At 38.6% G+C, this 22,340-nt stretch overlaps 4 protein-coding genes across 5 annotated transcripts in view; 3 read left to right on the plus strand and 1 right to left on the minus strand.

Annotated features, from left to right (window-relative positions):
- Nucleotides 1–3,684, plus strand: part of twin (CCR4-NOT transcription complex subunit 6-like twin) — a 130,622-nt gene extending 126,938 nt beyond the window's left edge. The window contains 1 exon segment of the mRNA XM_028312423.1: nt 3,090–3,684. Within this exon segment, the coding sequence (XP_028168224.1) occupies nt 3,090–3,169 (80 nt within the window). The 3' untranslated portion in view covers nt 3,170–3,684.
- A 6,992-nt stretch (nt 3,685–10,676) lies between these two features.
- mRpS24 (mitochondrial ribosomal protein S24) lies at nt 10,677–11,986 on the minus strand. The gene is made up of 4 exons (XM_028312417.1): nt 11,662–11,986; nt 11,373–11,568; nt 11,171–11,271; nt 10,677–10,908 (listed from the first exon to the last, which is right to left on the minus strand). Exons 1-4 carry the CDS (start codon nt 11,689–11,691, stop codon nt 10,720–10,722), a joined length of 516 nt encoding a protein of 171 aa, XP_028168218.1. The 5' UTR covers nt 11,692–11,986; the 3' UTR covers nt 10,677–10,719.
- A 943-nt stretch (nt 11,987–12,929) lies between these two features.
- LOC114358438 (uncharacterized) lies at nt 12,930–15,945 on the plus strand. Its single transcript, XM_028312407.1, has 5 exons — nt 12,930–13,821; nt 13,896–14,471; nt 14,554–15,111; nt 15,183–15,292; nt 15,454–15,945. The coding sequence occupies exons 1-5, from the start codon at nt 12,930–12,932 to the stop codon at nt 15,655–15,657; spliced, it is 2,340 nt and encodes a 779-aa protein (XP_028168208.1). The 3' UTR covers nt 15,658–15,945.
- A 620-nt stretch (nt 15,946–16,565) lies between these two features.
- Nucleotides 16,566–22,043, plus strand: LOC114358442 (uncharacterized). 2 transcript variants are annotated; one of them, XM_028312412.1, is made up of 5 exons: nt 16,576–16,666; nt 18,500–18,733; nt 19,877–20,082; nt 21,045–21,188; nt 21,705–22,043. In XM_028312412.1, the coding sequence occupies exons 1-5, from the start codon at nt 16,660–16,662 to the stop codon at nt 21,789–21,791; spliced, it is 678 nt and encodes a 225-aa protein (XP_028168213.1). In that variant the 5' UTR covers nt 16,576–16,659; the 3' UTR covers nt 21,792–22,043. The 2 variants fall into 2 exon arrangements, with proteins under 2 accessions (XP_028168214.1, XP_028168213.1); XM_028312413.1 differs by lacking the exon at nt 18,500–18,733 and having other exon boundaries at nt 16,566–16,666.
- Nucleotides 22,044–22,340: the final 297 nt, after the last annotated feature.

Here is a 22,340-nt window from a genome sequence, read left to right on the forward strand (position 1 = left end):
TCTAATTACCGATTTAGGGTCTGGACCTATAAAAACGGAAGGCGCCGCCACCGTAATACGGTACAGACTTCGTCTTAGTTCATTGTTAAAAGAAATGATCCATCCAATGGTCTAAAATTTAGATTTTAACCCCCTTACTAATAAAAAGTTACACAGTTGTTGATCACTGTTTTAAAATGACATTTCCATACTAAACGTCACTTTAAAACACTGATCACCGAGCGTGTAAGTTTTATTAGTAAGGGGGTTAGAGTCTAAATGATGAATTGAAAACCCTTTCTATTGTAAAAAGTTAATTATTGTTTGATTTTACTTTGAAATCGATTATCCGGATTTTCGATTATCCGGAATACCCCTGGTTTTAATTGATCCGGATAATCGGGATTCTACTGTAAACCCAATATACTGAACTGTCCCACCCGTAACATTGACAGGGAGGCGACACCGTCAACACCGGATCGCTGCACACAGGTGAAATTTGCTCAAAAGTTGGCCAAAATTGCGTTAAGTGTGTTTATGCCTATACAGGGTGTTAGGTAAATGGGTATATGAGCCGAGACCAGCCCATGTTAACATACTCATATAAATACTATAGTGGTGTCAGAAAGTCTGGGAAAGGTACCATTATTGAGTAATCAGCTNACGAGTATGTGACGTCACATTCATTAGATCATGATGTTGAACGAGCTCCGATCCATCCACGAGGACGCTGCGTCTGGTGGGGCAGAGGGACAACGTCCAACTGCTGCTATGCGGGGACTTCAACTCCCTACCTTATAGTGGTGAGTATGAGTCTAGTATGTGACGTCACACTCATCAGACCATTGTGCTCCGGTCCATCCACGAGTGCTGAGAGGACGCTGGGCAAAAGCCTTTTAAAAACACGTTCGAAACGTTGTTTGAGCGTCAACAATCTTCAGCAATCTTAAATTCGGACAACGTTAATAAGAAGGTGTGTCGCCCTAACATTGTCCGAAGATTTCGATATCACTCATTTGAATTTTGCATTGTCCCTTTTGATACGTTACTAATCACAATCTTCACAATGTCCCCAGGCGTGGTAGAGTTCCTGTCTTCGGGCCGCGTGTCGTCCGAGCACCGCGACTTCAAGGAGCTGGGCTACGCGACCACGCTGCGCCGCATGCCCGGCTCCGAGCACGAGTTCACGCACAACTTCAAGCTCGCCTCCGCCTACAGCGAGGACATCATGCCCTACACCAACTACACGTGAGTCCAAGAGTCCCGTCTCAGGCACGTGTCGTCCGAGCACCGCGACTTCAAGGAGCTGGGCTACGCGACCACGCTGCGCCGCATGCCCGGCTCCGAGCACGAGTTCACGCACAACTTCAAGCTGTCCTCCGCCTACAGCGAGGACATCATGCCCTACACCAACTACACGTGAGTGCAAGATTAATGTCCCCCCATTAAATCGGTACCTCCATCATGAGTGAGGGGCGTTCCCTTATCCGCAACCCGCGGACGCAGAAGCAGAACTGCACAAAGAGAGGACATCATGCCCTGCACAAACTACACGTGAGTCCAAGAGTCCTGGCCGAGGGGCCCCACTCGAATGTGGGTTACGGGTTGCTTGATAGGCTCGCCGAGTTGACGAGACCTGTCGAGCGCTGGGTTTTTGTTCGTGTTGCTAAACTGATACCCACCATGAATGGGGGGCATTCTCTTATCCGCAACGTGGGGAGACGTCTGATTGCAGACAAAACTGAACACGCGAATTCTAAGGCTTCTCTGTAAAATAATATGACGTATGTTCTTAGACACTAGTTCTGAAATGTAAATATCGAAGGTTACCGAGAAAGCGATTTACTGAGCGTGGTGCCTACTTAAGCTGACTACACTATTAGCCAGAGCAATTTTACACGAATAAAGAGCCGCCTTTGAGTGCTCATGCGCATAAATTCCAAGCAAATGATAATTTCAAATGCAACTTTATTTTTCCAGATTTGACTTCAAGGGCATCATAGACTACATATTCTACAGCAAGCAGACGATGACGCCGCTCGGGCTGCTGGGCCCGCTCTCACAGGAATGGTTCCGCGAGCACAAGGTCGTCGGCTGTCCGCATCCTCACATACCTTCAGGTACATAATCTGTCAAAATACATGTTGCTGGCAGTTTGGCCAGCAATCCTCTTTTGGTAATTGTTTATGGTTTTTTACTTTTTTTTATTATTGTTTTTAGGTTTTTGAAGTTGTTTTTTGTACGCTCTGGTGTTCTAATGTTTTGAGCAATATACCTACTGTTTTGGCCCTTTTTTGGAGTTTCCTTGCTTCTTGCATATTAATATCACCACCGGCAGGCCTATCTATCTATACAGTCCACTCCATCGTTTTTAACAATACATATAAACCCAATATACTGAACTGTCCCACCCGTGACATTGACAGGGAGGCGACACCGTCAATACCGGATCGCTGGTTCCGATTTTAGCCAAGTTGAAAACTACATAGTTGAACGATGGTGGCGCCCTCTTGTCAATGAGTTTGGTGGGACAGTTCAGTGTAGGTCATCTATATGTGTTGAGAATATATCGTGCAACTTGACTCTTCATTAACTGCAGTAGTGATCACACTGACTTTTGAGGAGTTTGAAAATCAGGTTGCATTTCTTTTGGTTCATTTGGAATTGGAAGGTAGATATGAATCAGCATGGCACATCCTTAGTATTTTTTTTATTGTATTTTCTTTTAATTTCTGGAATAATACAAATCTGGAAATCATTTTAATCTGCAAGAGGGTTATGAAAATCTGTTTGTTTTCTCTGGAGATTATCTTCAAGGAGAGAACTTCGAGTCTTTTTTATCAACAACAAACATTTTTCTTGTATCTATAACATTTTAGTAAGGCCCAGAACACACGGTGAAAACGGTTCTGGGTCTAAGGATTAGCTTACCCTAAAACTTATTGCGCGGTTCCACTTCAATATCAATATATGACTCCTGTTAGAGGCAGCTTCGCCTGCTTCTACTTGCGCGCGACCCTTGTTACGCTTTTTCTGACGTCACTCATGTTGTTTCCACAACACACGCCGCCACTGTTATTCCTTTCTGACGTCACTCTAACCATTTCCAGACCACTTCCCGCTGCTGGTCGAGCTGGAGATGTGTCCGGGCGCGAGCGGCAGCTCCAACGGTCTCATCGGGCGCAGGTAGCACGCGTCCCCGCGCGCCCGCCGCCGCCCCGCGCGCCGCGCCGCCTCGCCCCGCACGCCCGGGGGGGCCGCTGCTACCGCGCGCACGTGACGCCTGCGCCGGCGCCGCGACACGCCGCCGAGACTGACGGAACACGACGCACCCGTCTAAAGGTCTGTGAGCACGTACGATTGCGGCCAATGACCCCGAGATACCCATCCTTATGCCGGTTGCAGACCAAGAGCTAAGCTAAGTTAGTTTCGTTTAGTTCGCATAGCTGACGCAGTTTCCCATAGAATTGGCATAGTTTTCAGTCTACACACGACTATGGGAAACTGCGTCAACTATGCGAGCTAAACGAAACTAACTTAACTTAGCTCTTGGTCTGCAACCGGTATTAGGCAGGGTACTCGCCTGCCATGTAGCGTGTATCGTAACTAACCTTCAAGTGAGTCAACCTTCATCGCGTATCTGGCTGCGAGCTTCTGAATCCTACTGCGAGCCGCCTCTGTGCTCGCAGTGATACCGCCACTCGGCGGGTCGCTGCGATCTCCCTGCAAACCACGCGCGTGCCTATGTACTCACTTGATACAGTATCTGATACATTACATGCATACATTACACGGCTAGATGAGTACCCTGCTTTATCGCTGTTAATCATGTTGCTGTCGCGCTCGCACACTCACTGCGGGCGTCGCACAGTTGCGACAGCAATATAATTACGCGCGAGCGATGAGGATGTGTTTGGGGTCATTAGACGAAATTCTACGTGCTCAGCGACCAGACTATAGTCCCGGTCGTCGTTCGTTATCGATTCACTGCGGCGAATAGGGATGTCATGCGATTGGAAATTGGAAGTCTGATGCTACAAGTTGTTTGGGTATGTTGTTTTGGATTTTGAAGTAGTCAGATTTTTAATTTAATACTTAAGTTACGCTTACGTAGTAAATAATTTGAGTTTTGATTGAAAATTTTGTTTCCGATTGTATGACATCAATATTCCGGTTTTCGTAATCAGAAAACGCTGCCGAAATCAGTTTACCGATTCGAATGAAAATGTGACTCGATGGACGGGTGCTCGCGGCTCAAAGTGATACCCACTGATCTTCGCGGGAGCGCGGACCGCGGCACCAGCGGACCCTCCGACGCCTATCATGTTACGAGTGAATGCTTGTGTGACTTGTGTCTGCTTGACGATTAGAATATTCAATTAACGAAACAATAGTGTCAGTAAAGTGAACCCACGAACGATACAAGATTAGCGGTGTACAACATGCCTAGCAATAATAGAGATGATAAAGCTAACTGGAATAAGTGTAATAGGAGTCCAGTCTTCTTCGTTGTTATAGTAAATTGTGAAATATTAAATGTATATGTGCAAACAACACTCAAGATTAAAATACATCGATATGTTTACGCATATCAAAGTTTTTTGCCGATAATACATTTCTCATAACGGTTACTCTCAATAATGTAACGTTACCGACGTTGTATATCCGCATAACAGTTTGTTTAGTGTACCTAATCTAATGTCTATTTCTTTTTACGCTCTTTTTACTAGCTTGCGTCGTCTATTAAATTGTCCAACACCTGTTTAGGAAAATTTTTATGAAGCGAATAGTCAATTTTATAGGAGATGTTATCGAGTATCAACGTGATAGGTTGAAGGAAACGGTCGTGACTTTGGTTATGTCGCAGGGGCTGTGATAGGGTTCACTTCAGGCATGCACAATGACTGCGTTCCTTATAAGTTTCGAAAGTTACATACCGCGGAAGATCAAAAGTACCAGTCGACATTATGCCTGTGCCTCTGATCAGTGCTGCTACGTAGTGAGCATATCACTTGCGAAAGTGTGTGGGTTTCCATCAGAGGGCGTGGTCTCGTCGTGTGCGAGCGAGAAGGCGAGCGAATGTTCCGAACGTCGTTGTCTCTTCACTGGATGTTAGTACGGTAGTAGTGCGTGTGCTGTTTATTGTTGACTTGTTACACCCGGACTTTTGTTTTGCTCAACTGTAGTCTTTAGGGACGCGAAGTTCGCGCTTCGAACCATGCTATGTTCGTTTACAGCAGGCGCTGTAAAGTTTGACTCGTTTTATCGCATGACACGGTTGTCCAGTGAACAGAGAACGGTTTATTGGCGATCGAGTGGAACGTAGAGTAAGTTCAAGATTCAATTCGGGTTAGATAGAGTGGTTTCAACGATGATACGTGTACTTGTTAGTATAGATGTGATGTATGTCTGTGCAATCATAGTTTTCATTCACACTATTCGTAGTGTTTTAAAGTGAATCTTTATATAAAATAAGTAATTGACGATCGATTCTACAAATTAATGTGAATAAATAAAGTATATTTGGACTTACGCTTATTGTGTCAATAAATTATAAATCGGAGATATAAATATTTTTTCAGTCTAGTTTGTCGGCAGATTTACGCTTAGTTTCAATGTATACTATACAGTTGAGGAATACTTCGAAAATCTTTGAAGTCCGACGGTGAATTTAAAATTGACTCAGTGGTTCCGTAGTTCTTATCTATTTATTATAGCAATAGAAGTAGCTTATTACACGTGCCTACGGATTCCGCTGGCAACTTTTATACTTCCCCGTCGGCAGCGTGTTTCGTACAGTTGTGGTTGAGAAAATATCGTTAACGTCCTAGCGTGATGAAGTGAAAGTATGTCAAACGTCCATTTACCAATTTAGTGTTAAAATTCCTCCACTGTATATTATTTAGGTGATAATTTGTCTGGGATTATGATGCAATGTGGATTGCCGCGAGCCGGCCAGCCGCCACGCTGTTAGAGCCGACTGGCTCGGTCGCTCGCTGTGTGCAGGGATCAGTGAGACGATCACTGTACCTACAATTTTAATATATTATGACTAACGACCCTCCCATTGACCTTTCGATTACAATTTTAATTTTCGCGTTACTTTCTTGACTCCTAAACTAATAGTTTTCAATACTGTGCCAAGTCTTTTTAACTACTCGTTACTCAAAGTTTTTCTGCCGATTTAACACGTTTTATCTTTGCACTTCGATTGAGATCTATCATCTTTTATTTTATTATTCTTGAAATCCATGTTTTCTTCTATTCGCACCGTTTGAGCAATATTGTATTATTTCTCAATATCGATATATCCGAGGCGCAATTTATAGGTACTACTCGGGGCCGGGTATGTAAGATATAGCTGTCGAAAACATTATATATAGATATTGGAGTTATTTTTGATACTTAATTAACTATTTAAAGTTTATAGAAGTACCAACACTGCCTAGGAAGTGACATCACTTGCGTGCAATATCCCAAGTGATATGTTAGATGTTAATATCTTTAGAGCATTGTTACATTTTAGTAAATACTCGTGCGATCGTCTGTTATTGTACACAGGAGCACAAGGTGGTGTGTAGTTTAATATTCACTTGTTTCTTCGTTCAGTCGTCGTTGTGATGGTTGTTCTGTGTCAGGAGGCGAGCGACCGCGGGTTGTAGGCAGGATCGCGCTCACTGGTCGGCGGTAGGGTAGTGGCCATGTTCCGTGGTGTAGTAGACTCGATGACGTTCGGTTCGATTCGATTGCGCGTTCTACCGCGTATAGAACAAATGTACGGCGGGCGGACGGTTTTAGGTTAATATCGCATCGTGTGTCCAACAAACTTCTCAGCGAGACATGATTTCACTGATTAACAATCTACCCCCTTCCAATTCTTCCTTGTTAGTGAACGTCTGCGTACGTAAGTGGAGAGTTAGTTTAGTGTAAGTCTTGATTTTTTTTACAAACGGTACCCTTCGGCGGCCGTCGCGGCCGGGCATCACCTCTAGTTGTAAGTAGGATTATAATGTGACGGTCGAGACCCTCCCATTCGCTAAAACCATTTCGGATTCACAAATTTATCATTAGCTAGTTAGAGTTCGTAAAAGTCAGTATTCGCCTCCTATCGTGTCGTCCGATCAAAAATTACGATACGACGTTAGTTGCATTTTATTTTTAGTTTTAGTAAGTTTTTTATTGATGTTTCGGTGGTGCCCGACCGCGAGCCGTCTTCCCTTAGAAATAGCGGGTAGCATACTGGCGTAGTACAAATGAAAGTGTGAGTGTCGGTATTATACTAGTGCGCTCCGGCGTCGGCCAATGTCAGCGGCGCCGTCGCTCCAGGGGCGCCCGGGTGGACCGTGGCGTTTCACGTTCTTATGAAATTTGTGTAGACTAACAATAATAGCTTTTATAGTATGTATGTGTTGTTATGAAAATAGTAAAATGAATTATATATGAATAGTTCCCGTTTTAATAAATATATTAGGAATTTATTAAGTGTAACTTTATAAATATTATCTCACATTGTCGTTGTCACTTTTTGCTGTCATGGAAAGCGACCCGTCACGGTCCACCATCGGTCGCGCCCGCGCGGCGCCCAGCGTTAGACTAGTCGGGCCGAGTGAGCCCTCGTTGTGAAGCGTTAGTTGTCTCATCGGAATCTAGTGATATTTACGAAAAGCATATAACTATATTATTCTTACAAAATATTTGGACCATTGCATAGTTGTATCTACGCTTATTTTGTCTATTTTGTCCTCTCCATTGGAATTCCTTATATCGAATAATTTTGAATATTTTTTATTCCGTGTATTATATTATTATTATGTATATCAAACGATAGGTGCTGTTGTATTTAATTTTTAATGTTACTAACGCGATTGTGATAGGGATACGTCTCTCTTGTAATCTATCAGATGAATTGTGAAAAAATTAAGCCAAATCATGAAAAAGGGTATATTGAATTATTACTTTTAGGATAAATGGAGTTAAAATGAAGTTTTATACTAATCAAATTTTACTACTGACGCTGTATAATTTTTCTAAGTACAGATAGATTTTAAAGTCATATCATGATGGTCTTGTTCTAGTAATTGTGTAAATTAATGTAGGTTTTTAAGACTGTTGCGAGCTCCGCGGCTGAAGCGCGTCCGCGGCGAAGCAAAGCACAAACTAGCACGCGTAGGGTTGACACTGTTTCCACGCGTGGACACGTTTCAGCTGCGGTTTTCCAATTTGCCTTCATTGTGCTCTACGATTTATTGTTAAATTATAATTTGGTACGTCTTTTTAATAAAACATTGTCTTCGAACTCTTAAGCACTTACATAGTGATTTATTGCATTTACGATATGAAAGCATAATAATGTTTAAGGCTCCTACAGCTGCCTCAGAACAACCGCAATAGCAATGCTATAGAAGAGAAACAATTAAGTGGTAAGATTTGGCTTCACCGGACCTGATTACATTCTGAGTTATACTTACGCTTTAATTCAGTTGACAGACGGACAAGTACACACCGGTGTTATATAGTTGACTAGAATCAGCAGTATTGAGTAACCAATAGAACACAGTACGATGCGTAAGTATCGCTTATGAATAATGAGAGCTTTATTGTAACAAGTTTATCTTATTTGTAGTAGAACATATATGATCTCTTTATTTTTAATAGAATTTTGATGGACATTTTTACTTAATAGTTATAGCTGTGTGTAGTTTTGAAATAGGATTTTATATTATCGCACATTACGTTTGTTATACGCTCGTTGACAAAGGAACTACAGACAAACATCTGTGTCTCAAATTATAAAAAGCACTGAACATTTCAACCTTAAGTGCAATTATTAACGTAAAAAAATATCTGTGTAGTTTCTTTCGTCGCGGGTTTTCACTTAACAGTTTAATTATATCAGTTAATTCACGTGTAAAACTGATGCCATCCAAAATTGTTAAATTTCACTTTCATTCTGCATAGTTGAAACTTCTCTCGAGCACAATTTTAAGGTCCACTTCAGTACATCCACTTGTTATTCCGCTTGCGATTTCTTTTATTATTGTACATAATGTATTATATTTCATTTCCACATGTAAATATGTGACTATCGAAAAAATAATTCGTTTCATTTCCAATGTTTGGCAGTCACGCGAGAAGTTTCATCCATGCCCGTGTGCGTTATTTCGGATAGTGATTTGATGAATTTACCACGAGAAGCCTTCATGTTGTCTGTACATTTAATTTGTAAATATGTAATTTCGATAACAATTAATGCTAAACAACGAGCGAGCCGTCGCATTCTGTCAGCCATTTGGACTTCTGCGCACACTTAACATCGATAGCAATGGAACCGCTTCGCGTAAGGTGTATCACAACAGACATTCCACAGGCCCAATCGAATTAGCTCAATGCAAAAGACTGTTTGAGACTTTAAAAAAATAATAATGATATCATGATATTTTCTGAAGCACCTTAACGACTTTACAAAATGTGTTTTATGGTGATTTATTGATAAGATCCAATGTATAACTCACTAGTATGTAAGGACAAATGCTTTACGTCACTGTGATAGACAATACAAATTTACCTGAGAGACACCATAGGCATTTATGAGAAATTTAGAAAAACGTCTATTAAATGGGAATGATACAAACTCTCAGCAGGAGGGTGCGGCGGTTGATTATGTTGCGATTCAAAACATCCTAAACCGCCAGGAGGCACAATTTTTTTATTAAATAAATGTTTTATCAAACATTTATTCATTTATAAGTAATTTTCCAAACAGGGATCAATACAATTTAAATAAAATCAAGAATTTAGATTATCTTTATAAAACTTTAACTATAAGAAAAAATATACATTTAGCAAAATTTCATACAACCATTTCATTACGAGGCTAAATCTTTAATGCTAGGAATTTTAAAATTAAACTGTATGCAGCTCATTTTCGTACTTGTTACTGGAAATTATTCAGGACATAAGTAAATTAAATTATTGTATAAATAAACTTTTGTTGTTTTTTGTTTCTCATGGAGGTTTTATGAGAATATTTGAGTCGCAACAAAATCGATCGTCGCACAGTTGAAATATGTTTCAAAGTACAAAGCGTATGTGCAGAAGTTCGGTGTCGGCTCGCAAGTCGAGCGCGCGTGTGTGCGTGAGGGGCGGCAGTTGTAGTGCGGCCGCGGCCCGCGTCTCGCTGTTCTGTTTGTTGACACATTATGTATAATTGAATGAATCAAATTATAAAAGAATATGAATTTTAACCTGAGTTTTATTCGTAACACAACTTTCTAATGAGGGTTTCCTTTTGCGCTCACCAGTTAGCGGCCCTAGCGCATCATAGGACCTTACTTCACAGTGGCGCCAACCTGGTGATAGATTGCAAATGCGGTAGTGCTACCACTTGAACGGCTCACCAATGAGGGTTTTCGCGAATGAAAGATCCGCTAGCTGGCGGGACGTGGATGTGGGGTCTGACTGCTGCGTGATTGGTGGATTTTGACATACCTGTCAATATGTCAAAAATAACCAATCATGCAGCATTTGGACCTCGCGTCTACGTATTGCCATCTGGCGGATTTTTCATTCGCGAAAACCCTCAATTCACCACAAGCGAGAACCAAGACCTTATTTGCCAGTGGCGCCAACTGGCGAGTGCAATAAGGAATTCAAAGTTTCAGCCAAAATAAAAAACAGTTGAAGATAATATTTACAACAATTTATTCTAAACAATCCTAAACTCTACAATCTATTACTAAATTAGATATATTTGAACACAACATCTTGGAAGCTGTCTACAGTCTGCAACTCCAGGGTGACTGGGCATTGCAGCCAGTTGGCCAGGAGTTCCTCGGTGTAGCCCAGAAGGAAGTACATTTTGGTGGGGGACACTACCCTCCTCACAATGGCTGCTACTCTGATGTGGTTGAACTGGCGTTTTATTATTACCTGGGGACAATTGACATTGCCATTTTATTTGTAATAAGTATTGCAGTTTTAAATTTTATTTTTATGTACAAAGGAATGGTTCTCAAAAGAATGAAGCAAAATATTGAAGAAGTAACAGACTGCAAACACCACTGTATTTTTTGCTGGCTACAGCTTAAATCTCCAATATCCTTCTAGTGATGGTTGGGTCCGCAACAAAATAATTTGTAAACCAACTAAAAGTGAATTTAAAAGTTTGAAGACATTATTTTATTTAACATACCTCACTACACATGAGTCCGTGCCATGTACCAGTCATGAATCTGCGGATGAACTCATCCTCCACAGCTGTCTCAGATCGACGGAGGCCATCCTTAAGGTTTGCTGTAACAAATAATGTAAATAAGTCTCGAGTATGTAGACTAGAATGGAAAATTGTTTGTTCTGTTTCATTTTAATTAGTAGCAAGTTAAAATAATGCATACATGTGTTCCAAGAGTTCCAGGTTTTTCTGTGAGCGATGTAATGAGGTGGGTTGGCCATTTCATAAGTCAGAGGTCGATCGCGCTTCTTCGTAATGCGGTATTTGCCAGAAACCACTCGGCATAGAGCAGCCGACGTATGGATTTGAGAAGACACTGCAGACCATGATGCTAACTGTCCTTTAGCACTTAGAAGTGGCTGGAACACAGGTAATAAACAAAAGTAATATTCGTAGAGGTTAGAGACGAATACCTAGAATAAGTGGTATCTCAGGATACATTTTACATTTACCTGTGCAATTTTTATTACAGAACTATTCATTTTTATGTGAAGTACAATAATAAATCACTGCTAACAAATTGTACTCAACTTTACTAAAAATAAATATCACTTTTTAGGTTATGTTATTTTTGACATTGACAGTTGCGTTCAGAAATTACTGACGGCCGATTGACAGTGGTAATGTTTTAAACGTTCGAAAATTCGAAAACAGTTTTTATGTTAGTCCGATTCTGAAAATATTTAAAGGCACTGGGTCTCTATCAGAAGGAACTCTAGGGGTGGAATCTCCATAGGCGTGGGTTAACGGGCAAGGAGATAATATCTTGGATGATGGTCGACAATCACTTTTCCTACAATTTAACGTTCCACCAAACTCAACACGCTTTCAAAGATAATCTCGCAGCCGCCTGCTCACACTTGACATGACACAACTGATTGACAGTTATCTTTTTCTGCGCATTAGTCAGGTGTTACGTTTAGGAATCACAAACCTTCTGCTCTACAGATTTCTACAGATAACATAATATTCAGATTGGTANAAATACTCAGATACGTCTTAATAATCAGATATAATATTCTAGTTTGACTTGATAGCTTTACGTAACTTTGGTTGATAATATTATTTGTATGTATTTCTTTTCAAAATATCAAGCCGACAACATGATCATTTTATGGTTTTGTTATGAATAGGTATATACCTACATCAATGTTAGGGGAGACGAGGTGAGTTGTAACAGAGGATAATTGTGACATTGTCGACTGCCGACCTGCCGAGCTCATAACAGTGCGTGTTTTTAGTTCAAGTCGCGAGTTAAATTTATACGCGCTGTTGTGAGCTCGCTGATTGTTTATAGTTTACCAAAAATCGAAAATGTAACAACTCTCCTCGGTCTCCCCTAAGTAGCTACAAAGTTTATAGAACTCACGGTCTGTGTGTGTATAGTCTACGTAGCTACATTGCAAGGTAATTAGATTCCCACCTAACAATACAAAAAAAAATTACCAAATTAATCTACCATTTTATTGTGTTTTTATTAGCCATTTGAATTCTATCGATTCTACGTAGCCTACGCACAAACTTCACGTCGAGATTAATATGAAGAAAAACAAAACATACACTATGTCGATATGCGACGTAAAAAATGTTTTATTCATTTTCATTTTAATACCGTTATGTAAAGGTAAGTTTCATATTAGTAATTAAAATAATATTTATCAACATAATTAATTTATGACAACACTTTTAAGCTCAACTTATCAATAAAAAGGAAAAGAGCATGGCTGTTAATGAAATCATCCAGAAAATTTATAATTTAACATCGACATCTTTACAAACTGGTACCCCTAATGAAAAGAATGAAATTCTAAAAAGCATTGAAACCAAACTGAAAAAATCGTCAGAAGCATTAGGTTCTAAAGCTAGCAAATATGTGGCACTAATTATGAAAGGTTTACAAGTAATGTCGTCCAACAATACAACTTCTAGTCCAAAACCAAATGGCGAAGTTATTGCTAATCTAAGAAACGACCATAAAAGTGAACCGATAGAACAAGCTACAAACAGTGACCTTGTGAAGAAAATTGCTTCAAAAATATTTAAACTGGCAGAGAAACATTTCAGACGTGCCAAAACAGATGAAGATAAACAAAAAATCATAGAAAATATCAGGCAAAAAGTTATGGAAACCGCAAAACAAAAACATAACTTAATTCATACTAAACATGATGAAATTAAAACATACACCGACCTTATCACGCGTGGCATGGAGCTAATGATGGATAAAATCAATCAGAAGAAAAGGAGGATGATCATGGAGTTTGTCAATAGTAAAGTGCCTACTGATCAAGACAATGAAAAAAATATTGAGCGAGAATATAATCAATTGGATGATCCCTCCAATAATATTGATTATGGACCCTTAGAAAATGAAAAACTCGATTTAAGCAAGAATAATGGTTTTAAACCCACTGCAGTGCCGTACTTGATTAACCCGGCATTAACGACTACGTTTTCATGTGAACATATCTTCAGTCAAACTTGTATAGAAATTAAATCACTAAATGGATTTACGTGTGCTGATAATGGCATAACGCTTCCTCTAGATAAATTATGTAATGGAGTCTCTGACTGTTCTGATGGATCCGATGAACGAAATTGCGTTAATGAAGGTGGCGAATATTTTCGTTACTTAGTTTAATTTCTTTAAATGTATCTTGGCGATAACAATATATTTCAATTTCAGCTATCGACCGTGTACACCGTGCCAGCACAATCATGTCGCACATTGAGAATTATCTTTCACGGAAGTGTGTAATGGACGAGGATAATGCATTACTAATGAAACAAAACGGAGTTTTATACGAAGTTCTACAAAGAGAAGTCGGTTTCATAAAGAAATATAAAGACATGAATCACCAGGATAACGTTTCTGGAGATGTGTTTACTTTCAAAAAAACTTTAAATGAAGTCGCTATTGTTATTAAAACATTAGCTGTTGCTCTCGATACGTCTATATGTGAACGGTATTCAAATAGAAGAAGAGTCGGAATCATGGGCAATATTTATAGTCCTGATACAGCAGGTTTAGATGAATCCTCTCATAAACCTAAAATTTATCTGAAGAGCTGCAAATGTCGCGGCTCTTTTTGTGCCAACGTAACCTGTCCTGAAGTGTGCAAACGCGTCTGCTGGCATAAGCATACATTGGGTAAATGGAGTTGCCATGCAGTGGACGAGTCCACTGCCATACCATTAGATATGGTTTGCGACGGTAAACTTGACTGTTACGATGAATCTGATGAAAGTGGTTGCAACCCCGGTATGTAATGCGACTTAACTTGCTCTATAATGTTTTCAGAAAGTGTCTCCTTACTAAAGCTATCGAACATGTTGCATTCTAGGTATCGGTCCAGCCAAATTTGAAGCTAATCAGTTATTCCAAAAGGTTCTAAAATTAGTGGAAGCGAAGACTAATGCAAAAGAGTATTTGGATGTTAAAAACAAATTGCTATCATTACGAAATTCCATAAAAAAATTGCAGATGGAGGCGGTTAAACCTAAACTCGATTTGATTAATGTTAAAAATGCAAGGGACATTTGTTTTGCTTCGTTATCTTCCATTTACGATCATATGGTGGAGAAAGCGTATGGTATTGAGGATTTGGAAGACACACACTTGTTTTTCCTAACTGTGAATGAAGACTTGATGTCAGCTTTGAAACTATTGCACACCGGCAATGAGAAAATTATAACACCTAGTGGGTGTTACTGTAGAAACGGGACCTGTGCCCAGACTAAGTGCACAAAAGCCTGCATTCGATCGTGTTCGGTAGAGCATAAGCTTACCAGATACAAATGTAAAGGGAATGTTAACAATAACATATCCGTATCTATTGATAAACTTTGCAATGGAAAGGCTGAGTGCCCTCTTGAAGATGATGAAGCTGAGTGCAGTTCTGGTGAGATAATGGTTGCAATTTAAAATTATCTGTTGTAGGTTGTTTTCAAAACCGATTTTATTCGATTACAGAGGTATGTAGAAAACACCATTTAGTGCTGCTGCGACATAGCATTCGCGATGTGGGGGAAGCTCACAAAGGGACCTCTTTAGGAGAAGCACTTCGCACTTGGAAAACTAAGGTATGTAAATAAGTTGGTTATGTTCATCAAACTCTACATAGTAGGTATTACTTACGAAGAACCTAATAAGTTAATAGTTGCAATAATTAAAGTTAGGAAGCGACATCTGAAATATAAAAGACGCTTATTCTGATCTGATTATGTCATTTATTTTTTATCAGGTACTTTCAACATTGAAGATAGCAGAAAACAATTATCGACCTACGAGAATTATCTTGCGGGACATCATTAATGACGTTCTTCGTGATCTGGCTCTAACCTACGCCACTGTTGAGGAGACTCGGAGGAACCAAGGATACTTGTTCAAGGAGTTCTTCAAAGTATCTCAACTCGTTATGGGAGCAGTAAAATCTTGTGGGCAATAATATTAATTTATCATAATCATTTCACTACCGGTATCTGTATTTCTACAGCTGAAACCTATTTAGTAGGTTAAAACGAGGAATCAAATTCAAGAAAACTAATATCGCTTTTCATCCGGAATAGCATATCAGTATTCAGTACATCTATGTGCAAATTATTTTCATGTCCTTGCTTTCAAATCTTTAGTCCTTGATACTTATGAGGCTACTCTACATTGTCCAAGAAATACTTAGTACCAGAATCATAATCACACATAAGGTATTTTACAAACCTATTTAAATTGTACATTACAAAGAAATAAATACTATATTTGGGTGAATTTCAACAAGTGCATATTTTTGCCTANGTTCTGTTTTGATCTTCAGCTAAAAAAATACATATTGTAAGAAATCAAGGATGTGGACACTGCACCAAAATTAGAAACGCTTAGTTCAATTATTTTTTGTCGAATTTGTAAAAGAAAATACTCATTAATAATGTTGTCCTCAAAATGGAACCTCTGTGTATTTTCGTGTAAAAAAAAATCAAAGTTCTATGTCATAAAAAACATATGATTTTCAGCTACGCCGCTCAAAAAATGTGTTTGGGAAATTGACCCATTTACAAAAACTGTTTAAAATTTTATTTCACTAGATTTTCCGTCATAATGTTAATTCCAGAGCAAATAATCATTATTTTACATAGTGATCAACTAGGAAAGGTGTGACAAAATTTACCAAAAACTTCTTCAGCAATTGATAATGAGTTCCAATTAGCTTGAGTCATTTGGTACTAACGTAATGCTGATTATTAACTCTTGATTTCTTTCGTTTAACAAATTAAAGTAGACACTTGGAGGATGGCGCCACTTCCATATAAAATTCAACGTTTACAGTCAAAATGTATTAACATTATCGTAGCTCCAAACTTCACCGAGTGTCAAGTCACGTTTGCGAATGGCTAACATAAAATTGTAGTGAGGTGTGTCTGTGTGTCAGTTTGTTTGCAGATCACAGCGAGACAACATGGCAGGTGAGTTGATAACGTTGATAAGAGTGCATGATAACCTGAAAGTGCTAGAAAATGTACGTGGCCACAGCGACGTGTGATGTAGTTTCGCAAGAATGTTAATTGTTTCAGTATTTGCATGATTTCAGTAACTTATTTATAATGAAAACACTGAATTTCCATCTTTCGACGTGTCTTGCTCATTAATTAACCAAATTCTTTGTTTTACGTAGCAGAATAAATGCATGCACCATACCGCTGTACTAACTAATTAATCGTTGTTTAAAATAGTAGGAATCATAAAAGTTTTTAATTGATATTGTGTGTGCTTAAAACCTTTGAATCTGTTGGCTTCTTTTCTAAACTACTTTTCTACTTACAGTGTTTTTGTAGGTACTTAGTAGTTCTCAAAAGATAGGATTTTTCTCTCTACACAAGACAGATGTAGAGCATTTTCATGTAAATTATTAGACACGAGCAACTAAGTAGTTAGGTAGGTACTTACATGAATTCTGCATTAGTAATATATTGCCTTGGTCTACTCCTTTTCAATTCTCACAATAACCAAGTAGAATAACAGAGATTTTCAATCTTGAAATCGTAAAATCATGATTTTTTAAAATTTGTTTTGGCCACTCTATTTAACGTAGTGTTTTGCCTAGAAAATCAATTTCTTACCCCGAACAATATACAAATACAGAGCATTTATTTCGCATTTTAGAAACAATTAAAATTGGAAATAATATGCCTAAAACTTAATTATGTTAGATTTTTTAGATATCAAGTGATGTTTATCAATTTTCAGGATATCTATTTTAGTCTGAAATTCGATAGTGTAATCAATCGTAGGAACCATTTCACGACAAAATGTTTTCCACTTTTTCGACTCTATCTGTACGATTACGACTATCGTCTTGTGCATATCAAATTATATGAGCGAGGTAATCATCGCAATGATAATGTTTACCTATCTATTTTTACACACCTAATAAGTAGATACGTTTATCCAATCGCCATGAAAAATTCGTGGAAAACAAAATCAACTAATCGCATTTTTGTAGATAGGTACGAGTATGTTTATCAGCTAAGTAACAAATACCTAAACTGTGACAAATGACAGCAGTTAATAATGATTAATCCATAAAGATTACTGTAACACATTATGAAGGTGAATAAAATGTTATAGTTAATATGTTATAATAAGCGTGAAAAGTTCGAATACCTTTTTAATCTTGCTCAATCGCATTCTTACAATTTTAGATGTCTACATCTATTTTATAGTCTATGAAACCAGGCTATTTGTTTACGTTTTAAAAGAACACTACCTTAATTATTAGCCTTGCTATAACATCTGAAGACCTGAATGCTGAAGCCTTGTTACTTTACCTACTTTATGTGCATTTTGTATCTTGGTGAGTATCTCTACATTAACGTGCTAGGCAGCTTTAACTCTTAAGAGGACAATCGTCGCAATAAACAATGAGCTGTTAAACAAACATTCAAGCCAAGTATTGTCACAAGTGCAACGAACGTCATTAAGTACTTATTACAGGTAGGACTTCTATTTACAGAGACACTCAAGTCTTAATTTACCCCAGTCACCGAATTTTAACTGAGTGCCTGGTTAATACGCGATTTATCAGACTTTTTAATTCCTTATAGAAGGTACGAAAGGAATTTATTATTTTTAACGGAAAAAAGTGGTCTAAAACTCAAGTAGAAAAAGAAACATCATATTTTACTGTCTTGAATCAAATAAGTATACTTTCTGTACTCAGCCACTGCTCTCAGTTTTTAATGTTTCTCCTTAAACTCCCTGCATATTATGAATATTCTAAAACTGTATAAAATACACAGGACGTCCGTATTATGGGTTTGGGCAGCCTCCGCCGCCAGGCTACCCCGGTGGACCGCCCGGCCCGCCAGGTCACCCCCCACACATGTATCCGGCCCCTGGGGTCGTATTCTACCCCATGCACCCGGCCTACTTCTACCCCTACCCTGTCCCTCCCCCCTCCGACGTCCAAGTCGTGGAGCAACCCACCGAGGTGGTCCCAGAATTGCCAGGGGAAACTGTCGAGCTGCCATATAGTAAGTCTGGATGGTGAATAAGAGATAACACCTTCTAGAGACGCATATGTGTTCATTCAGTCATCTATTGGTTCTATAAATTATGGAATACCCATACATTATTTAAAAAATATATATTTTAGGGTATAAAACAACATTTCAGGACACCTTCTTCGTAAAGTTTCATTCTTATGAAACTCGTTTTTTCTATATTTGTCTTGATTACAATTATTTTGTATTTATTTGCGATACAGCTTAGGGCAGGCCCTGATAAAATTAATCAATTTTAAAATGCCATTAGTTTGACCCGGATAATACGAAAATTAATCACTTTTCGATAAAATGTTTTGTGTGTGGCAAATAGTGGAAAAATAGTTTATAAGTTTTACAAGTTTTGTGTAATAACTAAGTAGGTTTACATAAAGTCTCTATTCTTTGTTCATCGCTTTTAGAAAGGTGTTATCTCTAACATGTAGCTTCCCTAACATCGTTTGCCAAAGTTGAGCCAAATCTCTTTAAGGTTAGCTATCCAGACTTACTTTTAGGCAATAAGATCTTAACTTAATCTTAAGTCATCAATAAATAACTTTAAAATAAAATTTTCAGGACTGTAACCTCTGAATTAAATTAAACGAAGAGCTCTACAATTTCTACCGGTTTTAAAATAATATTAACTGACTAATAAATAGCTATGGAATTTATTTGTGTAAGTTATAGCAAACTAACACCCTAAAGAGTTTTGGCCAAAGCTTGTTGTGTTGTCTTATAAAAGTTAAGTTACAACTTAAAGTCTAGGCCGCATTGTAGGAATCTTAATCAAATTCAAAAATTTAAATTACCCTTTTACTCCCCCTACATTTATTAGCTCCCATTTTCATAAGTTTATTAACTCATTTCATTATGAGTATTCTTTATTTAACCCTGCAAACGGTCATACAGAGTGTCCCAAAAAGTGTCAAGCTGAAGCCCAAGGTAGAGCCTTGGGCTTCAGCTTGACACCCTGTATATCGCGAGGTAGTGATGAAAGAGAAGAAAAGAAAAAGCATTTTTTAATAAAAACAAAGCCGTCCCAGAAATTTTCATAAACTTCTTTTTCGTTCATATTGCTCGTTATTGTTTACAGACAAAAAGACCAATTTACTAATTTAAAATCCTAATTTCCAGGTACATACAAGTGGGTCCCGGCTTGCTTGAGCCAGAACAGCATCCCTCCAGGTGCGCTGCGCGTGGGCACCGACGTCGATGGAGACGCCATCTTTGCTGGGCGTGCGCACCACGAGGGCTGGGTGATGCCAGCTAAGGTCATCCCCAGCAAGAACGCGTGCTACATCGGCCACGCTGGTGAAGAGATTCTGGTTGACCAGTTCGAGGTGAGAGGCACAAGAAATTTTGACATACAGGAAAACTGGGCTTGGGGATTTATTTTTTTATAACATAGGTAGTTAATGAAAATAATAATCCAGTCAAGGCACATTATTTAAAAAAAAAGAGTCGTATTGCTTTTTAACGGCCGGTTCACACATGTCTCCGTTTTAGTGTTCCATTTTATCGTGTACGTTTTTTGTCATCGATGGCGTATGTAGTTGTATGAGCGACTTCACACATGACATAGTATTCTGTATAATGGAGTAAACACGTACACGATAAAACGGAACAGTAAAACGGAGACATGGTGTGAGTCGGCTGTTGAATGCAGTTTCTTTTTATCCGTACTTTTGTCAATCGATCAATTATGATGCCAGACAGGTCGGATTTAGGTACGGTCTAAGTACATACTTATTTTCCACATAAATAACAATGATTTTCTCACGTGATAAGAGCACATAATTTATTAATAAGCAATGATAGAATAAGTAATCACTTTAGGAAATTTAGGGAATTATATTTTGGGAACCTGAGTCCCGTTTTCACCATCAATCCCTAATTTTTAAGTGACCCCTTTGAAATCAAAATTCCTGTTATTTGTTACCACCAGGGGTGACTTAAAAATTGGAGATTGATGGTGAAAACGGGCATGAAACTCGTAGCATTCACCTTAAGGAAACTTCAGTCTTTGGTTAGCAGGTCCCGCACTTCTAGCAGTGAAAAGCCCCTATAAAAGAACTCAGAATTAGTTTACTATCTCTTAGCCGCATAACTGTGAAACTCGTAGCATTCACCTCAAGAACACTTCAAACTTTAGCAAGAAGATCTTGTGCTTCTGGAGGGAGAGCCTCGGAAATCCCACATCAACCAATAAATGTTATGTTCAGGAGCTGGTCAGTGGTCATATATCGGGAGAAAGTCTCTAAGATCTCATCGATCCCTCTTTAACCCAATTGTCCGTGTCCAGGTGCTGGTCCCGTCGATGTTCTCGTGGCAGTTCAGCACCAACGGCGAGGTGCCGCCCGGCGCCGTGCCCGCCGGCTCCACCGACTCCGGAGAGAAGCTCTACTACGGCAGGGTCACCCACGACGGGTGCACCACTCCCGGAAAGGTATACCACTTCAAATATAGAGAATAATTTCCATCACTCCATTTAACCACTGCGAGACTGTGACTCTCTGTGATTAGATGCAGAAGAGGTATTTAAAGCATTCGAATTCTAAATCAGATAGCACCCATAACACAAGCATATTAATTGCTTACTTTGGGGCTAGTTAGCACTGCGTGAAATTGTCTAAAGATATTTATTTATTTAACTATAGGCATACGAATCTGCGCCAATTTTAGGATTAGTGCTTAGTGATTATGCTATTTTTGAAACGGGATGTGCGATCTAACTTCGATAGGTTACATTGTTACGATTTTGTCAGTCAATTTGTACCATGAATAGGTGATCAGTTAATTAAACAGATAATACGTTTACTAAATGATGACATTCAATTTAATTTATGATGTCATATTGCTCTCTATTTATTTGTACAGAGTTGTAGCAAGACAGTAGGTAACTTTGATTAGTGATCCAAAAAAATTGTAGAGTCTATCTTAATTCCATATTTCGTCTTTCCAGATCCACCCCAGCCACGGCGTCTGCTACTACCCCTTCGACGGCGAAGACAGAAGCTCCGCGGAATACGAGGCCCTTGTTCTTTTGTAATTTAAGTTATTTTTACCCCACAATTACTACAATGTCGTGATCAAATTACTACATACTTGACTTTAACTTCTAGAGCATAATCGCCATGGCTAGGTTAGCTATTTCGTTATTTTGCAGATATTGACATTATAAATGATTGATATTTCGCAAATATTAAAGCTATAACCAAAAATGTATTTATTTAGATATATTTTACTAGCATAGAAAGGTTTGATTGCAGTTTGGAAGCAAAAAAAGATATTTCATACTAAATTGTGTGTTTATTTATATTTTTACCAGCTTACTCAGTTTTGATTTAACGCTCTAATTAACTTTATCGCATTGTAATCCATAACAAATGTTAGGCTATTGTCATCACATAGCCATTAAAACCATATTATAATCTAATACTGATAATACAATATTATAGAATCACCGTGAAAATCGGCTCTAAATCATCTTTTTTATTTTATTTTCCAATTATAATTTACATTTATTAATTAATATTACAATATTTCTAATTATCGCTTCGCTTTCGATCATTCTACGAAAGTTCAACGTGATGTCATA

This window comes from Ostrinia furnacalis, unplaced genomic scaffold (assembly GCF_004193835.3).
Source record: "Ostrinia furnacalis isolate ACB-3 unplaced genomic scaffold, ASM419383v2 OfSCF3952, whole genome shotgun sequence".
Classification (NCBI taxonomy): Eukaryota; Metazoa; Arthropoda; class Insecta; order Lepidoptera; family Crambidae; genus Ostrinia; species Ostrinia furnacalis.

Bases quoted from the DNA above. Each gene is read 5' to 3' on its own strand.
- LOC114358438 (XM_028312407.1), top strand. From the start codon at position 12,930: ATGGCTGTTAATGAAATCATCCAGAAAATTTATAATTTAACATCGACA. The intron at 14,472-14,553 runs GTATGTAATGCG...GTTGCATTCTAG, and splicing joins TGAAAGTGGTTGCAACCCCG to GTATCGGTCCAGCCAAATTT. The intron at 15,112-15,182 runs GTGAGATAATGG...ATTCGATTACAG, and splicing joins TGAAGCTGAGTGCAGTTCTG to AGGTATGTAGAAAACACCAT.
- LOC114358442 (XM_028312412.1), top strand. The intron at 18,734-19,876 runs GTAAGTCTGGAT...CCTAATTTCCAG, and splicing joins AACTGTCGAGCTGCCATATA to GTACATACAAGTGGGTCCCG. The intron at 21,189-21,704 runs GTATACCACTTC...TCGTCTTTCCAG, and splicing joins GGTGCACCACTCCCGGAAAG to ATCCACCCCAGCCACGGCGT.
- mRpS24 (XM_028312417.1), bottom strand. From the start codon at position 11,691: ATGAATAGTTCTGTAATAAAAATTGCACAG. The intron at 11,272-11,372 runs GTATGCATTATT...TATTTGTTACAG, and splicing joins CTGGAACTCTTGGAACACAT to CAAACCTTAAGGATGGCCTC. The intron at 10,909-11,170 runs GTATGTTAAATA...AATTGTCCCCAG, and splicing joins ACGGACTCATGTGTAGTGAG to GTAATAATAAAACGCCAGTT.